Source organism: Branchiostoma floridae, chromosome 2 (assembly GCF_000003815.2).
Source record: "Branchiostoma floridae strain S238N-H82 chromosome 2, Bfl_VNyyK, whole genome shotgun sequence".
Taxonomy (NCBI): Eukaryota; Metazoa; Chordata; class Leptocardii; order Amphioxiformes; family Branchiostomatidae; genus Branchiostoma; species Branchiostoma floridae.
The window spans coordinates 34,464,068-34,482,076 of NC_049980.1; the positions used below are offsets into that span (position 1 = coordinate 34,464,068).

Consider the following 18,009-nt stretch of genomic DNA (forward strand, 5'->3'; position numbering starts at 1 on the left):
TGCGCGTTAGCTCGTGATAGCAAGGGGGTGATCAATCCATTAAGTCAGAGAGGTCTGGCCATGGTGTTTCCCATCTTAGGAACAATGGCACCTTGGTGTCAGACAGTAAGACTAAAGCGGACATACTCAATCAACAGTTCCAATCTGTATTTACCAATGAGCCCTCAGATGACCCCCTACCAGACTTAGGACCTAGTCCTCATGTCTGTATGGAGGACATCCAAATAGAGGTGAGTGGTGTTGACAAACTGTTGGGGAATTTAAACATCCATAAAGCCTCTGGGCCAGATCAAGTCCATGCCCATGTCCTGAAGGAACTCAGCCCAGTCCTCAGTCCCATCCTTCAGATCATATTCCAGAGAAGCCTAGACACCGGCATTGTGCCCGAGGCTTGGAAAGAGGCTAACATAGCCCCTGTGTACAAGAAAGGTGACCGCTCCAAACCAGAAAACTACCGCCCAATCTCACTTACATCCATCTGTTCTAAGTTAATGGAACACATCATTGCTAGCACCATGATGACACACTTTCAGGCTAACAACATTTTGTATGACCTTCAGCACGGTTTCAGCCAAGGTAAGTCATGTGAGACCCAGTTGCTCTCACTAACTGATGACTTGGCCGTCAACAGGAACAACGGAATCCAGACAGACCTCGTTTTTATGGACTTTGCTAAAGCGTTCGATAAAGTCCCACACCGTAGACTGCTACACAAACTACAGTACTACGGTGTCCGAGGGAACACCCTTGTCTGGATACAGAATTTCCTGCTGGGCCGGTCCCAAACGGTTGTGCTTGATGGAGAGCGTTCGGACCCTATGCCAGTGACCTCGGGCGTTCCCCAGGGCACTGTGCTGGGGCCCATCCTCTTCCTAGCATACATTAACGATCTCCCAGAACACGCTGCAAATGCAAAGGTGAGGCTTTTCGCCGATGATTGCATTCTGCAGATGCCCATCCATGACAGCTCTGATTGCAATAAGCTACAAGAAGACATAGATAACATCTGTCTCTGGGAACACAGGTGGCTGATGGAGTTTAACCCATCTAAGTGTGAAGTAATGACCATAACATCGTCAAAAACACCTATCACCCACACATACACTCTTCACAGCCATCCACTAAACAAGGTAAGTACCACCAAATACCTTGGGGTTACCATCTCCTCCAACCTTACATGGGGCAGCCACGTCGACGCCATAACATCGAAGGCCAACAAAACACTGGGCATGCTCAGACGCTGCCTGCGGGTTGCCAGCACTGCGGCAAAGGAGAGGGCCTACAAGGCCCTGGTAAGACCCCACCTGGAGTTTGCCTGCAGTGTGTGGGACCCACACACCCAAGAACAGGTGAGGAAGGTTGAGATGGTCCAGCGACGAGCGGCCCGGTATGTAACAAACAACTACCAACGAGACACATGCTCTGTCACTGCCCTAATCAACCAACTGGGATGGCAGTCATTACAATCCAGAAGAAAGAACGCCAGACTTATTACCATGTATAAGATCATTCACAACAACATTTCTGTCCCACATGCATCCAAGCTGGCCCTGGCGACTCGATGCTCCCGCCGCACCAACCACGCTTTCAAGCTGCAGGCCATCGCGAGCAAATCCAACTTCTATAGGCTCTCGTTCTTCCCTCGTACCATCCAGGAGTGGAATGAACTTGAGCCTGGTGTGGCGGAGGCGGGGTCTCTCTCCCAGTTCAAAACTGAACTGGGGAGGGCCCTGCTGCATTGAGTCGCCCCTACACGTCCTTGTATATATGTAAATAACACTAACCCACCACATTCACTTGTCTTGTCTTTTGCACCCACAGATCAGTTGTTTATGTTCCGTTGTGTGCTTTTTTTGTGCCTTTGTTTTCCCTATGTTTGTATGGCACTAGCACCTGTTACTAACAAACATGCGCACTGCTATTAATCCCCGTAAGGGGGCTAAGCAGTAGAAAAGAAGAAGAAACACACACACAAACACACATACACAAACACACACACAAACACACATGTACATGTACACACACACATGTACACACACACATGTACACACACACGCACACACATACACACATATATGTACATGCACACACACATGTACACACACAAACACACTGTAATGTACACACACACATGTACACACACACACACATGTACACACACACACACACATGTACACACACACACACACATGTACACATACACATGTACACACACACGCACACACATGTACACACACGCAAACACACATACATACATACATACATACAAATAAACGTTGCCTAAAATATAGTATTCTTGACTAAGTTAGCAGTCCAGAAGGTGTCTGACAATTCAGCTTCTACCCAGTTTTGCCAACACAAATTTCATAACATTACTGTAATATTGTTTTAGATCTACACCTCGACAGAGGAGACGGCTGCGCGAAGACTGTCCGATCTGGACCTGGTCCACCTGTACCGCGATTACGTCACGGACGACTTCTGGACCGGAAACATCACCCAACGACTTCCGGTCCTCATTGGACAGTTCATTGCCCTTCTCAACACCCCCGACCCCCCGCGGAGACCCGTCGACGTGTGGTTGGACCGGTGGGGAAACTGGTTCCTCCTGATGCTGGCCGGTGTGACCGCTGTTTTCTGCATCATCTACAAGCAGCGCCTGAGGATGTACAAGAAGTTTCCCGCCTGCTGCCAGAAACGGTGGCTCCGTCACAGAAACAAAGGCAGGAAGGGTCACGTGATGGCTGAACAAGCCGCAGAAGATGTGCTGTTATATGAAGACGCTATAAGCACCCTGCGGGAGGAGGAGTTACAGATACGGAGGAATAGGCAAGGCTTTACCTGGTAGATCAACGTTGTCATTCGCTAAATTCTGGTAGTGGAGTTCAGAGTTCCTAGAATTAGGTCATGGGGTCATTGGAAGAGGCTATGTATTCACGGGGAGGTGTAATTGTTTTGCATTTTAATGTATATGTTTTAGTAATTTCATTGTGAATTAGAAAGCAGCGTTCAATAGATACATGTAAAAACCGCATTTGCGTAAATCAACTACAGTTAAACAAGACATACGAGTAACTCTAACTAGATACTTTAAGAAGAACTCTTATTTAGGTTAGTTTTTGCCTTGCCGCCAGGCAAGGCTTTACGCCAGCTTTTTTCCATGGATCAATGGACGGACCTTTTAACCCAGCCCTTCCAAAGCCCCTTCCAAAGGCCCTTCTTTCCTTGCCGAGTTTCATGGCTTAGTTAGACAATAGTACATTCCAGGCGAGTATTAAAACGCTCTTCTAGATGCATGTTACTGTATGTGGTCCAGCGTAATAAATCTACGCTTTAACTCACCATGTTTATATAAATATATATCACAAATTGCATCAGAAGGAACTTAGTTTGTAATAAAAAATAATGCATATTCATTGTGGGTCAAAAAGTTTTACAAAACCTGTTTAATGTGCCAATAATTCATCTGACATAAATTATGATAATGAGGGGGGAGGGGGCGACATGTGGAACTCGGGATTTTTAAGCGTAGAATCTAGTCTATCTTACCAAAATAACATAAAATACGCGGCAAGGCACAGCTTTTTTAAAAAGATTTCTTGTTTCAACAGTCTCGCAGTTTTAGGTGGGTTTATTCGAGAAATCTGGAGACGATTAGAAATGGCGTGCTTTCTAACTCACCATCTCTACACATATTTCTAAGTCGTTCTGATCAGTAGCAGTATCCTAACAACCAAGAGCATCAAGATAATACAGTGACGAAATAAAACTAAGAATTGTTCATCAGGACAAGATGAGTAAATTTATTGATAGCATTTACTATAGTTTTGTTACATCGACTAGTGATAATATTTCTCATACTATGTGGAACCATTCCATGTATTCGTATGTGCATTGCAACATCGTGCAATACTATTTCAGTAGTTTGGCTACAGTAGGCAGAGAAAGGCAATGTCTATTTAGATGACACAAAATGTTTGCATTACCATTATAGCATAACGTTACTTACATCTTTGTTTGATGGCCAGCAAGTTTTCATAGGGCGCCATGTTTAATACTAGAATACATCTAGACTATCGAACAACGGATCCTAATGTACAGTCGGCATTGCTTCATCATATACTACATTCTGTACATACTTCTCTTTTGTGCAACAAGCTTAATTAGACATTATACACGTCTGTACAAACACGAATTTGCGCCATGACTTTGTTTCCCATGTGCACTCGGGTTCCTAGCAGCATCTAGACTTTGCTATATTAAATATGGAGGGTTTGAAGGTTCATTTGTGTTGTAAAATTGTTCTAAAACGAAGTTGAACCGCGAAATTCATAGCTCATTCCTTGTCAAAGACATTCGAACATTTTTCAACTTTGTTTAAGAATAGACATTGAAAAGTTTCTTTATAGAGAAAGATCAATTACATGATATACTCCACAAATTCTACAATATACATTTGAATCTTGACCACCTGAAATATTTAACTTTCTCATACTGTATAGCTGAATCGTATCATATTTACATCCGTCAACAATTTCATCAGATGTGTAAATGTCTGGATAATAGATTGTCTAACAGACAAGCAATTCGTAGTTAGGGTATATAGCCTGTTCTTCAACAAGTTCTGCTCCATGTCAATGTAGTTATAACTATTTTAAAGGTGTATATAGAAGCTTCTTATCCAGATCTGCTAAATGTCACTCTAGTGGATTCTACCCTAAACGTCTGTTTCCAGGATCATATCCAGATGCTTTAGGTAACTGCTACTTCGCGCAAAGCATCTTGCTATCCAGTCATATTTACAAGAGCAGATGTCTGCCACAAGAGGACAGAGAAACGTTGGCTGTTGTTATAAATTTAAAGGTGAATAGATAACCTTGTGATGTTTGTCCATCGGAAGTCCATCGTCCATCGCAAGACAATCTTGCTATCCAGTCATATTTACAAGAACAGATGCGGCATCAAAGAGCAGCGAAACTTTGGCTGTTGTTATAACTATCTTAAAGGTCATGAATAGAGAACCTTGTGATGTTCATCCTTGGGAAGAGAACCTTGTTATTCCGTCATATTTACAAGATCAAATGTCGGCATCAAGAGAACAACGAAACGTTGGCTGTTGTTACAGATATCTTAAAGGTGAATACAGAACCTAAAGCTTGTTATCCAGATCTGCTCAATGTCACTAGTGGATTCTACCCTAAACGTCTGTTTCCAGGATCATATCCAGATGCTTTAGGTAACTGCTACTTCGCGCAAAGCATCTCGTTATCAAGTCTTATTTACAAGATCACACGTCAACATCAAAGAGAACTTTGGCCGTTGTTAAAATTATCTTTAAGGTGAATAGAGACCCTTGTGATGTTTGTCCATCGGAAGTCCATCGAAAGACAATCTTGCGATCCAGTCATATTTACAAGAACAGATGTCGGCATTAAGAGGACAGCGAAACGCATGTCATTGTTATAACGTTAACTATCTTAAATGTGAATAGAGAACAGTGTTACCCAGTCATATTTACATGTAGGCATCAAGCGGACAGCGAAACTTTGGCTGTTGTTGTAAATATCTTAAAGTTGATTAGGGAAGAACCTTGTCATCCAGTCGTATCTACATGTCTGCGTCCAGAGGACAGATGGGCATGTGTGACGTGAAGATGCTGAGCTCGTACACGATGGCCAGGGTGATGACGAAGACGTACGTCATCAGACACGTCACGCCTAACGTCTTGGTAAGCTTCCAGCCGTTCAGGTGCACATCCACGGCCAGGAAGAACACGGTGCTGATGAGGGTCACAGTGGAGTAGATGATGCTCTCGCTGCATGGTGATGATTGGTTTATTCAGTATTCAACATACACTCCGTATCTATAGTTATCCATATTCTGCGTTGTCTTTATAATTTAGTTCGAAAAACAAACCTCATGTATCCGAAAACGTTATGCTGTTATTGCATATTGTATATTGTATATTGTTTATTGTACATTATCATATAGCCAGAGGACGTGGGCCAATCAGAAGGCCCCATTTCATGCTGGTTATGACGCCGTAACAGCCATGCATTAACTTTTTGATTATCACATATGTGATAAAACTTTTGAAAGTTTAAACCAATCAGGAGGACAGACAAACATGACGCTGGCCAATCAGAATGAGATATCCAGGAATCGTCCATCTGCCAAGATAGGGGAATAAGTACAGGCATGGAGGGGGGATGGCTCCCTCTATTAACATCGGTAGTGCGTGTTTCTTTGTTCAAAGAAAACATTTGCTGTCTTAAAACAACATTGAATTACCTATAATATTTAAGACAATAAAATCTATTTCCATGTCATGTCCCATTTAAACTGCAAATGGAAAATAAAATTATTTGCACCCCCGCCCATTCAAGTTCAGACGACAATAACACCACGGTCCGCCATTGAGTAGCCGTCATGGCGCTGGAGGACCAAAATGCTACCTTTCTTCGGAGAAGTCGTGTTTGGGTTCGTAGTGAACGAGATTCTCAATAGCTGTGAAGCACAGGGATCCCGGAATACCTCAGGAAAGCCGGCAGAGATTTAGCGCCTGATACGAACGAACTCGACAAACTGGAGAATGGGCGAGTGGAGAAATACGGAGCGTGCAACAGTTTGTAACATAATGAATCGACTTTGTTCTTATTTTAAGCCTTGGAACAGAAATACATTTCACGTACAAGTTTAATGTTGTTCAAATTCACTGTTCAAATGTTTGTACTGAATAAAAGATGTATGTTTTAGAAAAGAATTTGTCGCTCCTACTCATCTGGAAACTCTACTCTACTCTAATCTACTCTTAAATGGGTCAGTGTGGGTAGGCTATATGATAATAGGGTTAATGAACCACCTTCGCTCACTCGGTGGTTTTATTCGGTGGTTATAGCAAAGGACCAGGCGTTATGACACCATATACACGTCGGGGCGGGTCATTAACCCTTAATTGTACAGTTACCAGGGCTAGCCCTTGATAATAGCCTTCCGCTAGTTGGATAGCCCTGGCTGTATGTCTTTCTATACAGCCGAATAAATCAAATCAAAACAAAAGCCTTGCAGGACAACGCTCTAGTTTAAAAAAGGACTCAATCACATTTTATCGTATTGAAATTGCAACAAATCAATTTCGAGGGCACTTCTGGCTCAAACGTCAAGTGCCAAACAAGAACCATAACGAGGCATTCATTGCTATTGCTAAATTTCTCTTTTCGTGTAGTGTAGTAGCTGTGATGTCATTCACCTGTAGATGTGCACGGCGAACCCACTCACCTGTAGATGTGCACGGCGAACCCACTCACCTGTAGATGTGCACGGCGAACCCACTCACCTGTAGATGTGCACGGCGAACCCACTCACCTGTAGATGTGCACGGCGAACCCACTCACCTGTAGATGTGCACGGCGAACCCACTCACCTGTAGATGTGCACGGCGAACCCAATCACCTGTAGATGTGCACGGCGAACCCACTCACCTGTAGATGTGCCAGCGAACCCACTCACCTGTAGATGTGCACGGCGAACCCACTCACCTGTAGATGAACCCACTCACCTGTAGATGTGCACGGCGAACCCACTCACCTGTAGATGAACCCACTCACCTGTAGATGTGCACGGCGAACCCGCCTGCGGACTTGAAGAGCCACGGCAGACCCAAGCACACCAGGATGTCGAAGATGTTGCTGCCGAGGGAGTTGGAGACCGCCATGTCGCCAAGACCTGAAGTTTAGTTGAAATGAAGGATGACTTTATTGTTTGGACGCAGTTAAGAACCACGATTTAAAAAGAACAATGTACAAGCACACGATACGACCAGCTGTGCGTGATTAAAAAAAAAGCAAGAGCTCGGAGCTGCAGACCTGCTGCCGAGTGAATTGGAGACCGCCATGTCACCAAGACCTGGGAGTTTATTCAAGATTCAAGATGACTTTTATTGGTTGAACGCAGTTAAAAACCAGAATTGAAAAAAATGTAGAAACATATCAAAGACTTTTGACACATTTCTAGCGGCAGAAATCCAAACTGCGTATAAAATTTTTGTTCAAAATGATACTTTAGAACTATGCCCTTTGTGTGACACTGTTAGTAAAATCACAGGCGTAAGCAGATCCAAGTTCACGATATTTCCTCGACAACTAAAGCACAGAGGCAGTAATGAACACAAGATATCGGAGCTGCCGACCTGAAGACGAGACCAGCACACTGGACAGCGCGTCCGGGATGCTGGTGCCGATAGCCAGGATCGTCAGGCCCATCACCTCGTCAGGTATCCCGATGGTGAAGCCTACAGGGAGGAACGATTCGTTTGTTTGCTTGTTTTTTTGAAGCTTTGTTTATCAATTAGGTCACTGCTTGCATGCCATCTTTCAATGAACCCCTGAAGGAGGCGGTAAGGGTCAGGTAAAGCATAACAGAGGTGCAGGTTACATGATTGAAATACGTGGTTACATGATTGAAAGAATTTATACACATAGATACGTTAATATCAATTGTCAGAACTTCACATCAAGTCACTCTGACCCCTCTGACCTTTACTTCCTGTCAATTTGCCATGAACGGACTAGCACATACACATTAAACAGATGCACCAAAACAACCCACCGATGATGGTTGACATCCAGACCATCACGTAGGTAGGGATTTTGCCAACTCTGAACTCCCCTTCCTGTCACGCTGGGACCTCTGACTTTTATTTCCTGTCAATTTGCGGTGAACAGGACTAGCGCATACATAAAAAGATGCACAAAAAAACAACCCACCGATGATGGTTGACATCCAGACCAGCACGTATGTGAAGACGGCGATCCACAGAGTCGTCATGAAGAACGTCATGAGGTAGCGGTGCTTGGTGCCGTCGCTGTGGCAGTCCGGGATGGTGACGTACAGCACCGCGTGGATGGGGAAGTTCAGGAAGAAGGCGATCTTGCGCTTCCCTTCCGGTACTGTCAGGAGAGATCTCTTCGGCACGGCGTCGGCTGCTGCGGGCTGGGCGTCAGGGGCAGGGGCTGGCTTCTCTGGGTCCGTGGGAGGTGCTTTCTCAGGATCTCTCTTTTCTGTTGAAGAAATATGCATTCTCAATGAGGTAGTGAGACAACTAAACTGGTGGTGTTTCTAATAGTCGTGTTGTTTCCCTGAAGAACCAGGGGAGCCAGCATAGGAACCTCGGTAGTGATTGTTTAATGTGACCATGTAATCTATAAAGTAAAGGATAGGCAGCTGCGGGCTGGGCTTCAGGCGCAGGGGCTGGCTTTTCTGGGTCAGCGGAACGGGCTTTCTCGAGATCTCTCTTTTCTGGAAAAAAAGACGGCCTTTTCATGTTTCTTGTTTATCATGAAAATAAAGACAAAATTTGGTTTAATCTTGACTATCTAGGCACATATAAAGTAGACTCCATGGGGTCTTCCAAAGAGGTTGTAAGTAGCAGAATTTGGCAAAAAAGTTTAATGTTTTGCCGGATAGTCGGCTCGCTGTAAAGGCAGCGTTTGTAAATAATACCTTGTGGTAGACAAACTCATCTGCCAAATTATTCTCCTATTAAAGTGAATTTTACCAATAATTAGACAGCGTAGTTAGTCTGATGAAGACTATATGTATAGCCCCAAACCAAAATCAATTCTGTTAGCCTAGGTCTTCTCAGACCCTCCTACCGTTGCCGCCATCTTTGTTGACCTTGACATTGCCGTCCGCCTCAGCTGGAGTGTCGCCCTCATTTTCCAGAGTCTGGTAGCTGTCCGCGTTGGTGTTGGCGCTGTGCTTGATGGCCAGAAGGGCGGAGGACTCCCGGCTAAGGTGCCAGTTCTTCACCTGCGGATTACAAAAGGAGTAGACAAAATTCACGTTGATCAAGATTGTAAAAACATGATTCTTTGCAATATTTTGACGCTGTGGTTTTTGTGCATTATGTTCCTTTGAACTGTTTGTATATCTGAGCTTGCATATACATTTCTATTATTTTGTAAGTAGGTGAGACTTAACTAGTTGTATGAAAGAAGTCAAAATATAAAAAGGTGTTTTTTTAACCTTCTCTGTCGCCCACTTGCTGAGTCTTGGGTCCAGGTACATGATGAAGATATACAGGCAGTAGATGCCGAGGAGAACCATCGCCTCGTACCTACATCCATTGAGAAAAAAGTATGATACTTCCATATCCTTATAGGAGGTACACTACTGGAGTAATTCATAACACTTATCTACAGGACTGGTGTGTGAGTAAAGCTTTCAGTCAGGTTGAGAGATACGAATTGCTGGTGCTTAAAGGCATTTTACAGGTTATGCGAAACGACCAAACAAGCCGCATTATGTGACCCACGAGTCGACTTCTGGTTGTCTCATTCCTGAAGCATGTTAAAGAACCCACAGTATTTTGTCTTGAGGAGTAGGGGTCCATACTGGAAGTGTTTCAAACCTTTCAGTTTTACGCAGCTTGTACCTACTGTACTATGCTTATGTTTTACGCCCGCAGACTGTTTCCCGGTTATGTGAAACAAACAAACAAACAAACAACAAACAAAGCAGCCGTAAGCTGTGACTCACGAGTAGACCTTCCCGTCGTAAATGATGAGCACCAGCGTGACGATGCTGATCAGGTAGAAGAAGGAATCCCGGAACAGCGGCCACCAGGACAGACTCAGCAGCTGGGTAAAACAACAAACAAGAATGAAATAATATGATTCAGAAAAAAATTGTATCAACACTTTTCATATCTAAAGATTCTGCACCTATTCTTTGATTTGTTGTGCACCGAAGTCACTACAAGAACCTGCCCTATGTCACCGCTAATACAAGAAAGGTTTGAGGACACAGCAAGCGCGAATAAGTGAACAGTTTGATATGCGGTCCAAGGGAAACCTACCCTGTAATATTGTCCACACAGTGTTTTGTGACAATCATGTCCAAGTACAGTTATTAGAACTGCAAAGAATCGTCAAGCACTTTACATTGGCAGGCACATCTACAATTACATATTGATTTATAACAAGCACACCCAGCGACTCACCTTAGAACTGCAGAGAGCCGTCAGCCCGGTGATGACGAGCACGTTAAAGATGGCGGACCCCACTACTGTTTCAACACCGACGTCATTCTTCGTCACGAACACCCCTGTACACAGCATGGGAGTAACGGAAGAATGACATTAGCAAAACGACATATTAATAACTATTGAATCTTCTCCACTGTTGCGCTCATCACAATGAATTGTTTAATCTTATGACATGCTTATTCTTATCTTTAGTCTGATATAGTCGAGATACGATCTCGTTCAATTTGCGCAACTCTGGGAGACGTCGTTAGCTTTGTCTCGACAATCACAGATAATGGAATGACTTTAGTGTTACGTTAAAGCTGGATTAGGTAAGATACGGGCTATTTTGAGCTGCTGTTATCTCACATATACAGACAGAAACTTCAAATAACGTGAGATATGCATACAAATAACCAACTACAAAACCAATATCGTAAATGGCGTTTAACAGAATCACTGGGAAGTCATTTCTTATCTCTGACGACCTCTCCGGTTTGTTATCAGAGCTAAATCGTTAAGACTCGCGAGATAAGATGATCGGTGATATGAGCTGTCATTCGTCGTACTATCATCGTTCGGTCGCAAACTGAGAACATTCTAGCGACTGTCGTGCACTGGTTGTGCGGGAATCAGCTGCATTGTTACCACAAACACAAAGTTTTCATAAACACTTCCTTAGATCCCTCTCGACGGTTGATTCTGTCACAGCCTTCTTCAATATCCTACAACATCAACGTCATATACGCACGGCCACAAAGTATCATGTGTGACCTAGTCCTTACCTAACATGGCTATGAACAGTTCCGCTGGGCCTTACCTAACATGGCTATGAACAGTTCCGCTGGGCCTTACCTAACATGGCTATGAACAGTTCCGCTAGTCCTTACCTAACATGGCTATGAACAGTTCCGCTAGCCCTTACCTAACATGGCTATGAACAGTTCTGCTAGCCCTTACCTAACATGGCTATGAACAGTTCTGCTAGCCCTTACCTAACATGGCTATGAACAGTTCCGCTAGTCCTTACCTAACATGGCTATGAACAGTTCCGCTAGTCCTTACCTAACATGGCTATGAACAGTTCTGCTAGCCCTTACCTAACATGGCTATGAACAGTTCTGCTAGCCCTTACCTAACATGGCTATGAACAGTTCCGCTGGGCCTTACCTAACATGGCTATGAACAGTTCCGCTAGCCCTTACCTAACATGGCTATGAACAGTTCCGCTAGTCCTTACCTAACATGGCTATGAACAGTTCTGCTAGCCCTTACCTAACATGGCTATGAACAGTTCTGCTAGCCCTTACCTAACATGGCTATGAACAGTTCCGCTGGGCCTTACCTAACATGGCTATGAACAGTTCCGCTAGCCCTTACCTAACATGGCTATGAACAGTTCCGGAGCGGAACTTCCCACCGCCATGAAGGTGGCTCCCGCCACGCTGTGGGACAGGCCCAGTCCTGGGGAGAACAGAACACGTGACAATGTTATAAATCCAAGCAATAGTTACGTCAGATTTTACAGGTTACGCCATGCTTCGGCAATTGAAACGGTACGTGACAAAAGGACGAAGACTTCTCTGTAGATCTGAATGAAAACTACACAAGAAGACGACTCTAAGGTCGCACCTGTCACATTGCGGGACAGGCCCTGTGCAGAACAATAAAACAAACGTCGTGACGAAAAACGCATTGCCAAAAAGTTTGGTAGTCATGGCAGTCGGGTACTACAGCGAAGACCTCTTTGATTTGGATGGTTATTTGGGAAAATTTTCTCTGAAGTTTTAATCTAAACTTCATTGATCTTTGCTGTTTAGATCGATTATTAGGTGCGTTCAAGAAATTCTTGGCATCACCCGGAAACAAGGGGCATAACTAAAACTTCGGGCCATCACTATAAAGCAATCTATCAATGTCTAGTATAACCAAGTTACCAACTTGGACGAAGTACGCTCATGTTAGCAAATACTACCAGCAGTAATTCATTCCGGGGAAGTTTGTAAGGAGGAGACATAAATTGTAGGAGTGAAGATCATATGTTGTTGTGTATTTTTAGTTTTTGTTTGTATTTCAAAGTTAATGACAGTGTTGGTGTTTAATCAATATCATCATGTGAATTTATTGTAGCAATCTGACCGAAATCTATGATTGTGCCATCAGTAATTAACAACTCGGTGGTACCGACTATGTAATCTACGGTGGTACTGCCACCTTGGATCTGTCCATCCTTTATCAGGACCAAAAACAATTTGGCGACCAGAAAGTGTCATGTGTGTCAGAATCCCGTCATGATTGAAGTTCTATTGCCAAGCACACTCTATGATTAAAGATATGTAAAGCACAATGGGACAAGGTTACACGTAGAATAAGACGTTTAATACAAAGACAGAGCGGATACATTTCAGCCAAATAAAATACTGAATTGGAACCATTGCATTCCTTTGAAGTTATTTTTAGTCATCTGGCATAGAATGTTTGATTTGAATAATCCCAATGCACCTCAACGATAATATGGGTAAAGCCCATTTATATCGGGCTAACAAACATACAGTAACCTTGGGTACGACGACCGCTTAAGCAATCAAAGTAACATACAACGATGGAATGCTTTGCCCCCTGCTGGCACAAAAACAAGTATTAGAGCTCCGTTTATCCAGAACGTTCTGTAGGCATAGAAGCGGAGCTTTCTTATAATCGTGGTCTGCAAAGTTACTCGGTGTAATCAACAATCAAAACAGAGAAAGGTAAGGATTATTTGCTGTCCATTTTGTGACGTGAAGGTCGCTTGTAGCTACATACAGCAAGAAATGAACAAAGAAGTAATCATGTAAAGAAAATTTCAGGGTGAGGTCAACTAATCAGCTGACAATAATTTCATTTCACAAATCCATGTATGCTTGACTACAGCTATGTTAATTTCACTGCTTCATTTCTATTTAACGCCCAGGCATTATACAAAAAAGGGAAAATGTTGTGCCCTCATTTGAATTATACCATATCTGTTAGAAAGTCCGACTGGTCATGGGATAGTTTGTCTGGGACGGGCATGCTCTTTCCTGTACATTGTTTTGAGGACACTGAAATCTATATACACCAAAAAGTAGTTTCTCATTGACAGGCAAGAGGATATGATTTTGCAGCCTGTAGACCACTAAAAGGAAAATATATTGCACATAATTAGTAACGAACAGTGTATAATTTTCCGGTATACCTCTCCTGTGACTAAATGAGGCTTATGTGCAACTATCATAGAAAAGTCAACCCTGTGAATATTAGTAATGAATGAAGGCCACTTAAACGAAATATAAAAACAATTTCTGCAAGTCGTCGGTTTCCATCCATTTGCATGGATAGTTAAGCTATCAAATTGATGTCCACGTTACTGTTCCAGGTCAGTTACAGCCTACGGCCGGCCAGTAAGTCTTGCGGAAAAGGGCTATTGCACAACCCTTCACACCCATTGTAAAGGTTCGGAAGGACATGGCAGAAACAACGGATGAACCTGGTCGCCTACAGTCAGCCTGGAACTCCAAGATTGGGAAGGTCCTTCGCCTTGTGGTCATCCCACTGGGCCTGTACGTGGCTGATATCATCACGGATCTGGTGCTGGCAGTTCAGTACTACTATAGCGGGGATATCGCCTGGTTTGGCTGGACATTGGGGTTTGTGATTGGTCCGTTAGTTATAACAAACTTTGTCTTAGCATTAAAGCAAAACCATTGTCATAAAAGCCTGCTATGTATACTACAGTTGGGAGTGTTTCTGGAGTATTTCAATGTCCGCCATCTGCTACTGCAAGACGAAGACGTGGAAGAACTTTTAAAAGCTCGACTTCCTTATGCACATCTGATAGAGGCTACGCTGGAGAGCAGCCCTCAGCTGTGTCTACAGATCTACGTCATCCTCTCCACAGGTGAACAGGTCAGCGTCATGAAGGTCATCTCCATGGTGATATCCTTGCTATCATCAATCAAGGCTGTTGTCACATATTGGTGGAAGACAGAAATTGAATCTTCTAGTCATGGATATCCTATCCTATTCTTGTTTACTGCGTGGAAATTTGTGGAGCTTGGTGTTCGCGTACCAGCTATAGTCCTGTCTTTATCTCAAAAGACAGTATTTGTCGTCTGCATATTGTCTAATTGGTTCACGATGACAATCATTATCACATTGGATCTATGCATAGAGGAAAATTCAATCAACTTTCTAAGACAAACAATTCTAGTCGGTTTAAAGGTGGCAGTGGACACCTTCAGCATAACGTCTTTACACTATTATAAAGACAGTGCATTTTTCATAAAGACAATGGACACGTTAATACTCAACATTGCAATGGTTGTTACGTGGTACATGTACTCGGACTGGCAGCACATTCTGCCCTTGGTGGTTTTATTGGTGGGGTCTGTACTGTCTGCTGGATTGGGTGTGCTAATCTATAGAATTATGACGGCGCGTAGAGTAAGTCCACAATCATCATCATCATCAAGTCCACAATAGATAGTCATAATTTTCCATAATGGACAAATACGTTTAACCTAGAGAATTTAACTGTTAGGCAAGGAAAGTTGTGGTGAGAAGCTTTTAGAAGGCAGCCGCCTTTTTTCTTTAGCACTCAAAAGCAACACAGGTCACGTGACACAATGTTATTTAATGTGTTGCCTGATGTTTACTTGGATTGTAAGAAATTGTTGTAACTCAATGAGTTGTATGCAGTTTGACATAATAGAGTAAGTATGAAACGTTTGTGCTGTAAACATTGTTTATGATTACTTGAACATTAATTACAAATTTCTGTAAATGTTACTGATTTTCTTAAACCATTGGACATCGTTGTGACTTTTGTTTGAAGTTGTTGCCGTTCCAGTGAAGTTTGATCAGCTTGTTGTAATAGATGTTTGAGCAATGCATTACAGTCTATATTTGTGTCTGCTTTTTGACTAAAGTTTTATTTTTAAAGTAAAGTATAAGCACTAATCCTAACAACCAACATCCCACTGATCACACGAGTCTCTGCAAAGTAATGGACCTATTTACCTACACAGTTTTGGTCTGTGCACAGTTACTAGTATCCAGACCAGCAACATTATCTACTGAATGAACGATTTTTTTCAATAGTTCTTACAACTTACGAATTGAAAAGTCCAAAATATTTGCATTGAAAAAGATCTATGAATCTTTATATTCAAGAAAGTGAATATGTTTTTTTTATATTTTCAAATTACTTGCATTATTGGTGTAAAATAATGAGAATGGTGACTTTTTCTAGCAATCAGGTAGAACTCCGAGACTAATTAGAAACAAAAATCAACCTTATCCGTCATCTGCCCAACCCCTATCCACATAACAAATATCATCACATTTCATCTCTAAAGTTATGTTGACCACAAACATCCGGAAACACAAACACAGACACACATAAAAAAATTCTCGATTCTAATGAAGGTGAATATTTAGCGAATCGGCGATGCTATAACACCGACAATTATTCAATACTGCAGTCTTGGAATAGTCTATATTGCGAATCGATAAAAGGCGCCGGAATCCGACGGTTGGCAACGTGTCAGTGTGTAGTGCGTGATCTGGCCGTAATGGTACTTACTTGTGCTTGTGGTCTCGAGTGACGGGACGAAGTAATCATCACACACGATAGCGATAGCGGAGAACATGTACACGGCCACGAGAACATGCAGGAGAACTCCTCCCTGGTTCCGTACCGAGGCGGGCATGGGGTCCGGCGGGAACTGCTCGATGGAGGCCAGGGTGCAGTTCGGGATCTCCCCGTCCAGATACTGGAGGTCGGGCTCCCCCGTCGAATGAATGTGATCGGTCACAAACTGCAGTAACCGCCGTGATATTTGGTCGTGTCCGGTGTGGGCGACATTAGTACCTGTTTATCAGAATCACAGGGAGAAGCATTAATGACACAACAAAAAGCACAGTGGCTCCTGCTATTAACTACAAACTACAAACTAGAAATACCTAATACTTAAATCTGTTGTTTCATGATGACTGTTATTTTGTTTAATTTTGTCATTTATTAGAAAGTTTTGTCATTTATTAGAATGTATCAAGCTAATAGCTAATAGCTAAAGTATTCTTAACTGCACGCTGGAGATGTCAGCCTTGTAAAACATATACTAATCCTGTTGCCCACACATCTCAAATTTCAGTAGGAGAATCTCAATAAATAAAGTATAAGTTTTGATAGTATAAGTTTTATTGCAAATTCTTGCCCGAGGGCAAATTGCAAGTGACAAACAATGACATACAAATAATGGTAAACAGCACACTAAGCGACTACTCTAGTCTAACTTAAACTAGTTAAAGATGTAACTTATTGGGTTTGACATCTTTTGCTGAGGCAGTGGAAGACGAAAGATCCCACTTTTTCTGTAATGTGTGGGTTTTGCGACGTTAAAAGGAGAGTAATTTGCTTTTTGTCTGTAGCCATGTACCACTGTAAGTCATGCCTCCCAAGCGGCCATCCTTAAAGTGTAATATCCGCTGGCGATGTAAACCTTGTTAAACAAGAGGCTGTTCGACATTAACTACCGTCCCGTTGTATGATGTGATGTATGTGTGTGTGTGTATGATGTGATGTATGTGTGTGTGTACCAGCGATGTAAACAATGACTGATGATGAAGAACTGTACAGTCTGCAGTGGCCATCAATCAAATCGACTCTACCTGGAAATCTGCTGGGAATCAGCTTACAGATATGTCTAACGAGACTGTCATTCTCGTATAGGTACAGGCAGTTTATACATTGCCAATGCCGTAAGGTCGATCCGAATTTGGATTCTACAAATCTCAATGCAATCCCAATGTAAAATGGCACCATCGTACGTAACCGTTCTCTCAATCTCCTGGTTCCTTCAGGATTCTTCTTTTCTTCACCGTGAAAACAAGCTCAAGATTCTTTGTAAGCATAGAAACCAGACATCACAGCTCCCAACGACGAGTTCTCAGTCTGACCGCAA

The 18,009-nt window shown here is 42.9% G+C and overlaps 2 protein-coding genes across 2 annotated transcripts in view; one reads left to right on the forward strand and one right to left on the reverse strand.

Moving 5' to 3' along the window:
* The window catches only part of LOC118409592, a 6,737-nt gene extending 3,838 nt beyond the window's left edge, over positions 1 to 2,899 (forward strand). The window contains exon 3 of the mRNA XM_035810720.1: positions 2,393 to 2,899. Within this exon, the coding sequence (XP_035666613.1) occupies positions 2,393 to 2,848 (456 nt within the window). The 3' untranslated portion in view covers positions 2,849 to 2,899. The remainder of the gene's footprint in view (positions 1 to 2,392) is intronic.
* A 706-nt stretch (positions 2,900 to 3,605) lies between these two features.
* The window catches only part of LOC118409222 (sodium/potassium/calcium exchanger 4-like), a 20,949-nt gene continuing 6,545 nt past the window's right edge, over positions 3,606 to 18,009 (reverse strand). The window contains exons 2-11 of the mRNA XM_035810090.1: positions 16,629 to 16,916; positions 12,407 to 12,490; positions 11,003 to 11,106; positions 10,540 to 10,640; positions 10,027 to 10,117; positions 9,654 to 9,810; positions 8,766 to 9,059; positions 8,189 to 8,290; positions 7,608 to 7,725; positions 3,606 to 5,815 (exon numbers count right to left, since the gene is read on the reverse strand). Of these exons, the coding sequence (XP_035665983.1) occupies positions 5,608 to 5,815; positions 7,608 to 7,725; positions 8,189 to 8,290; positions 8,766 to 9,059; positions 9,654 to 9,810; positions 10,027 to 10,117; positions 10,540 to 10,640; positions 11,003 to 11,106; positions 12,407 to 12,490; positions 16,629 to 16,916 (1,547 nt within the window). The 3' untranslated portion in view covers positions 3,606 to 5,607. The remainder of the gene's footprint in view (positions 5,816 to 7,607; positions 7,726 to 8,188; positions 8,291 to 8,765; positions 9,060 to 9,653; positions 9,811 to 10,026; positions 10,118 to 10,539; positions 10,641 to 11,002; positions 11,107 to 12,406; positions 12,491 to 16,628; positions 16,917 to 18,009) is intronic.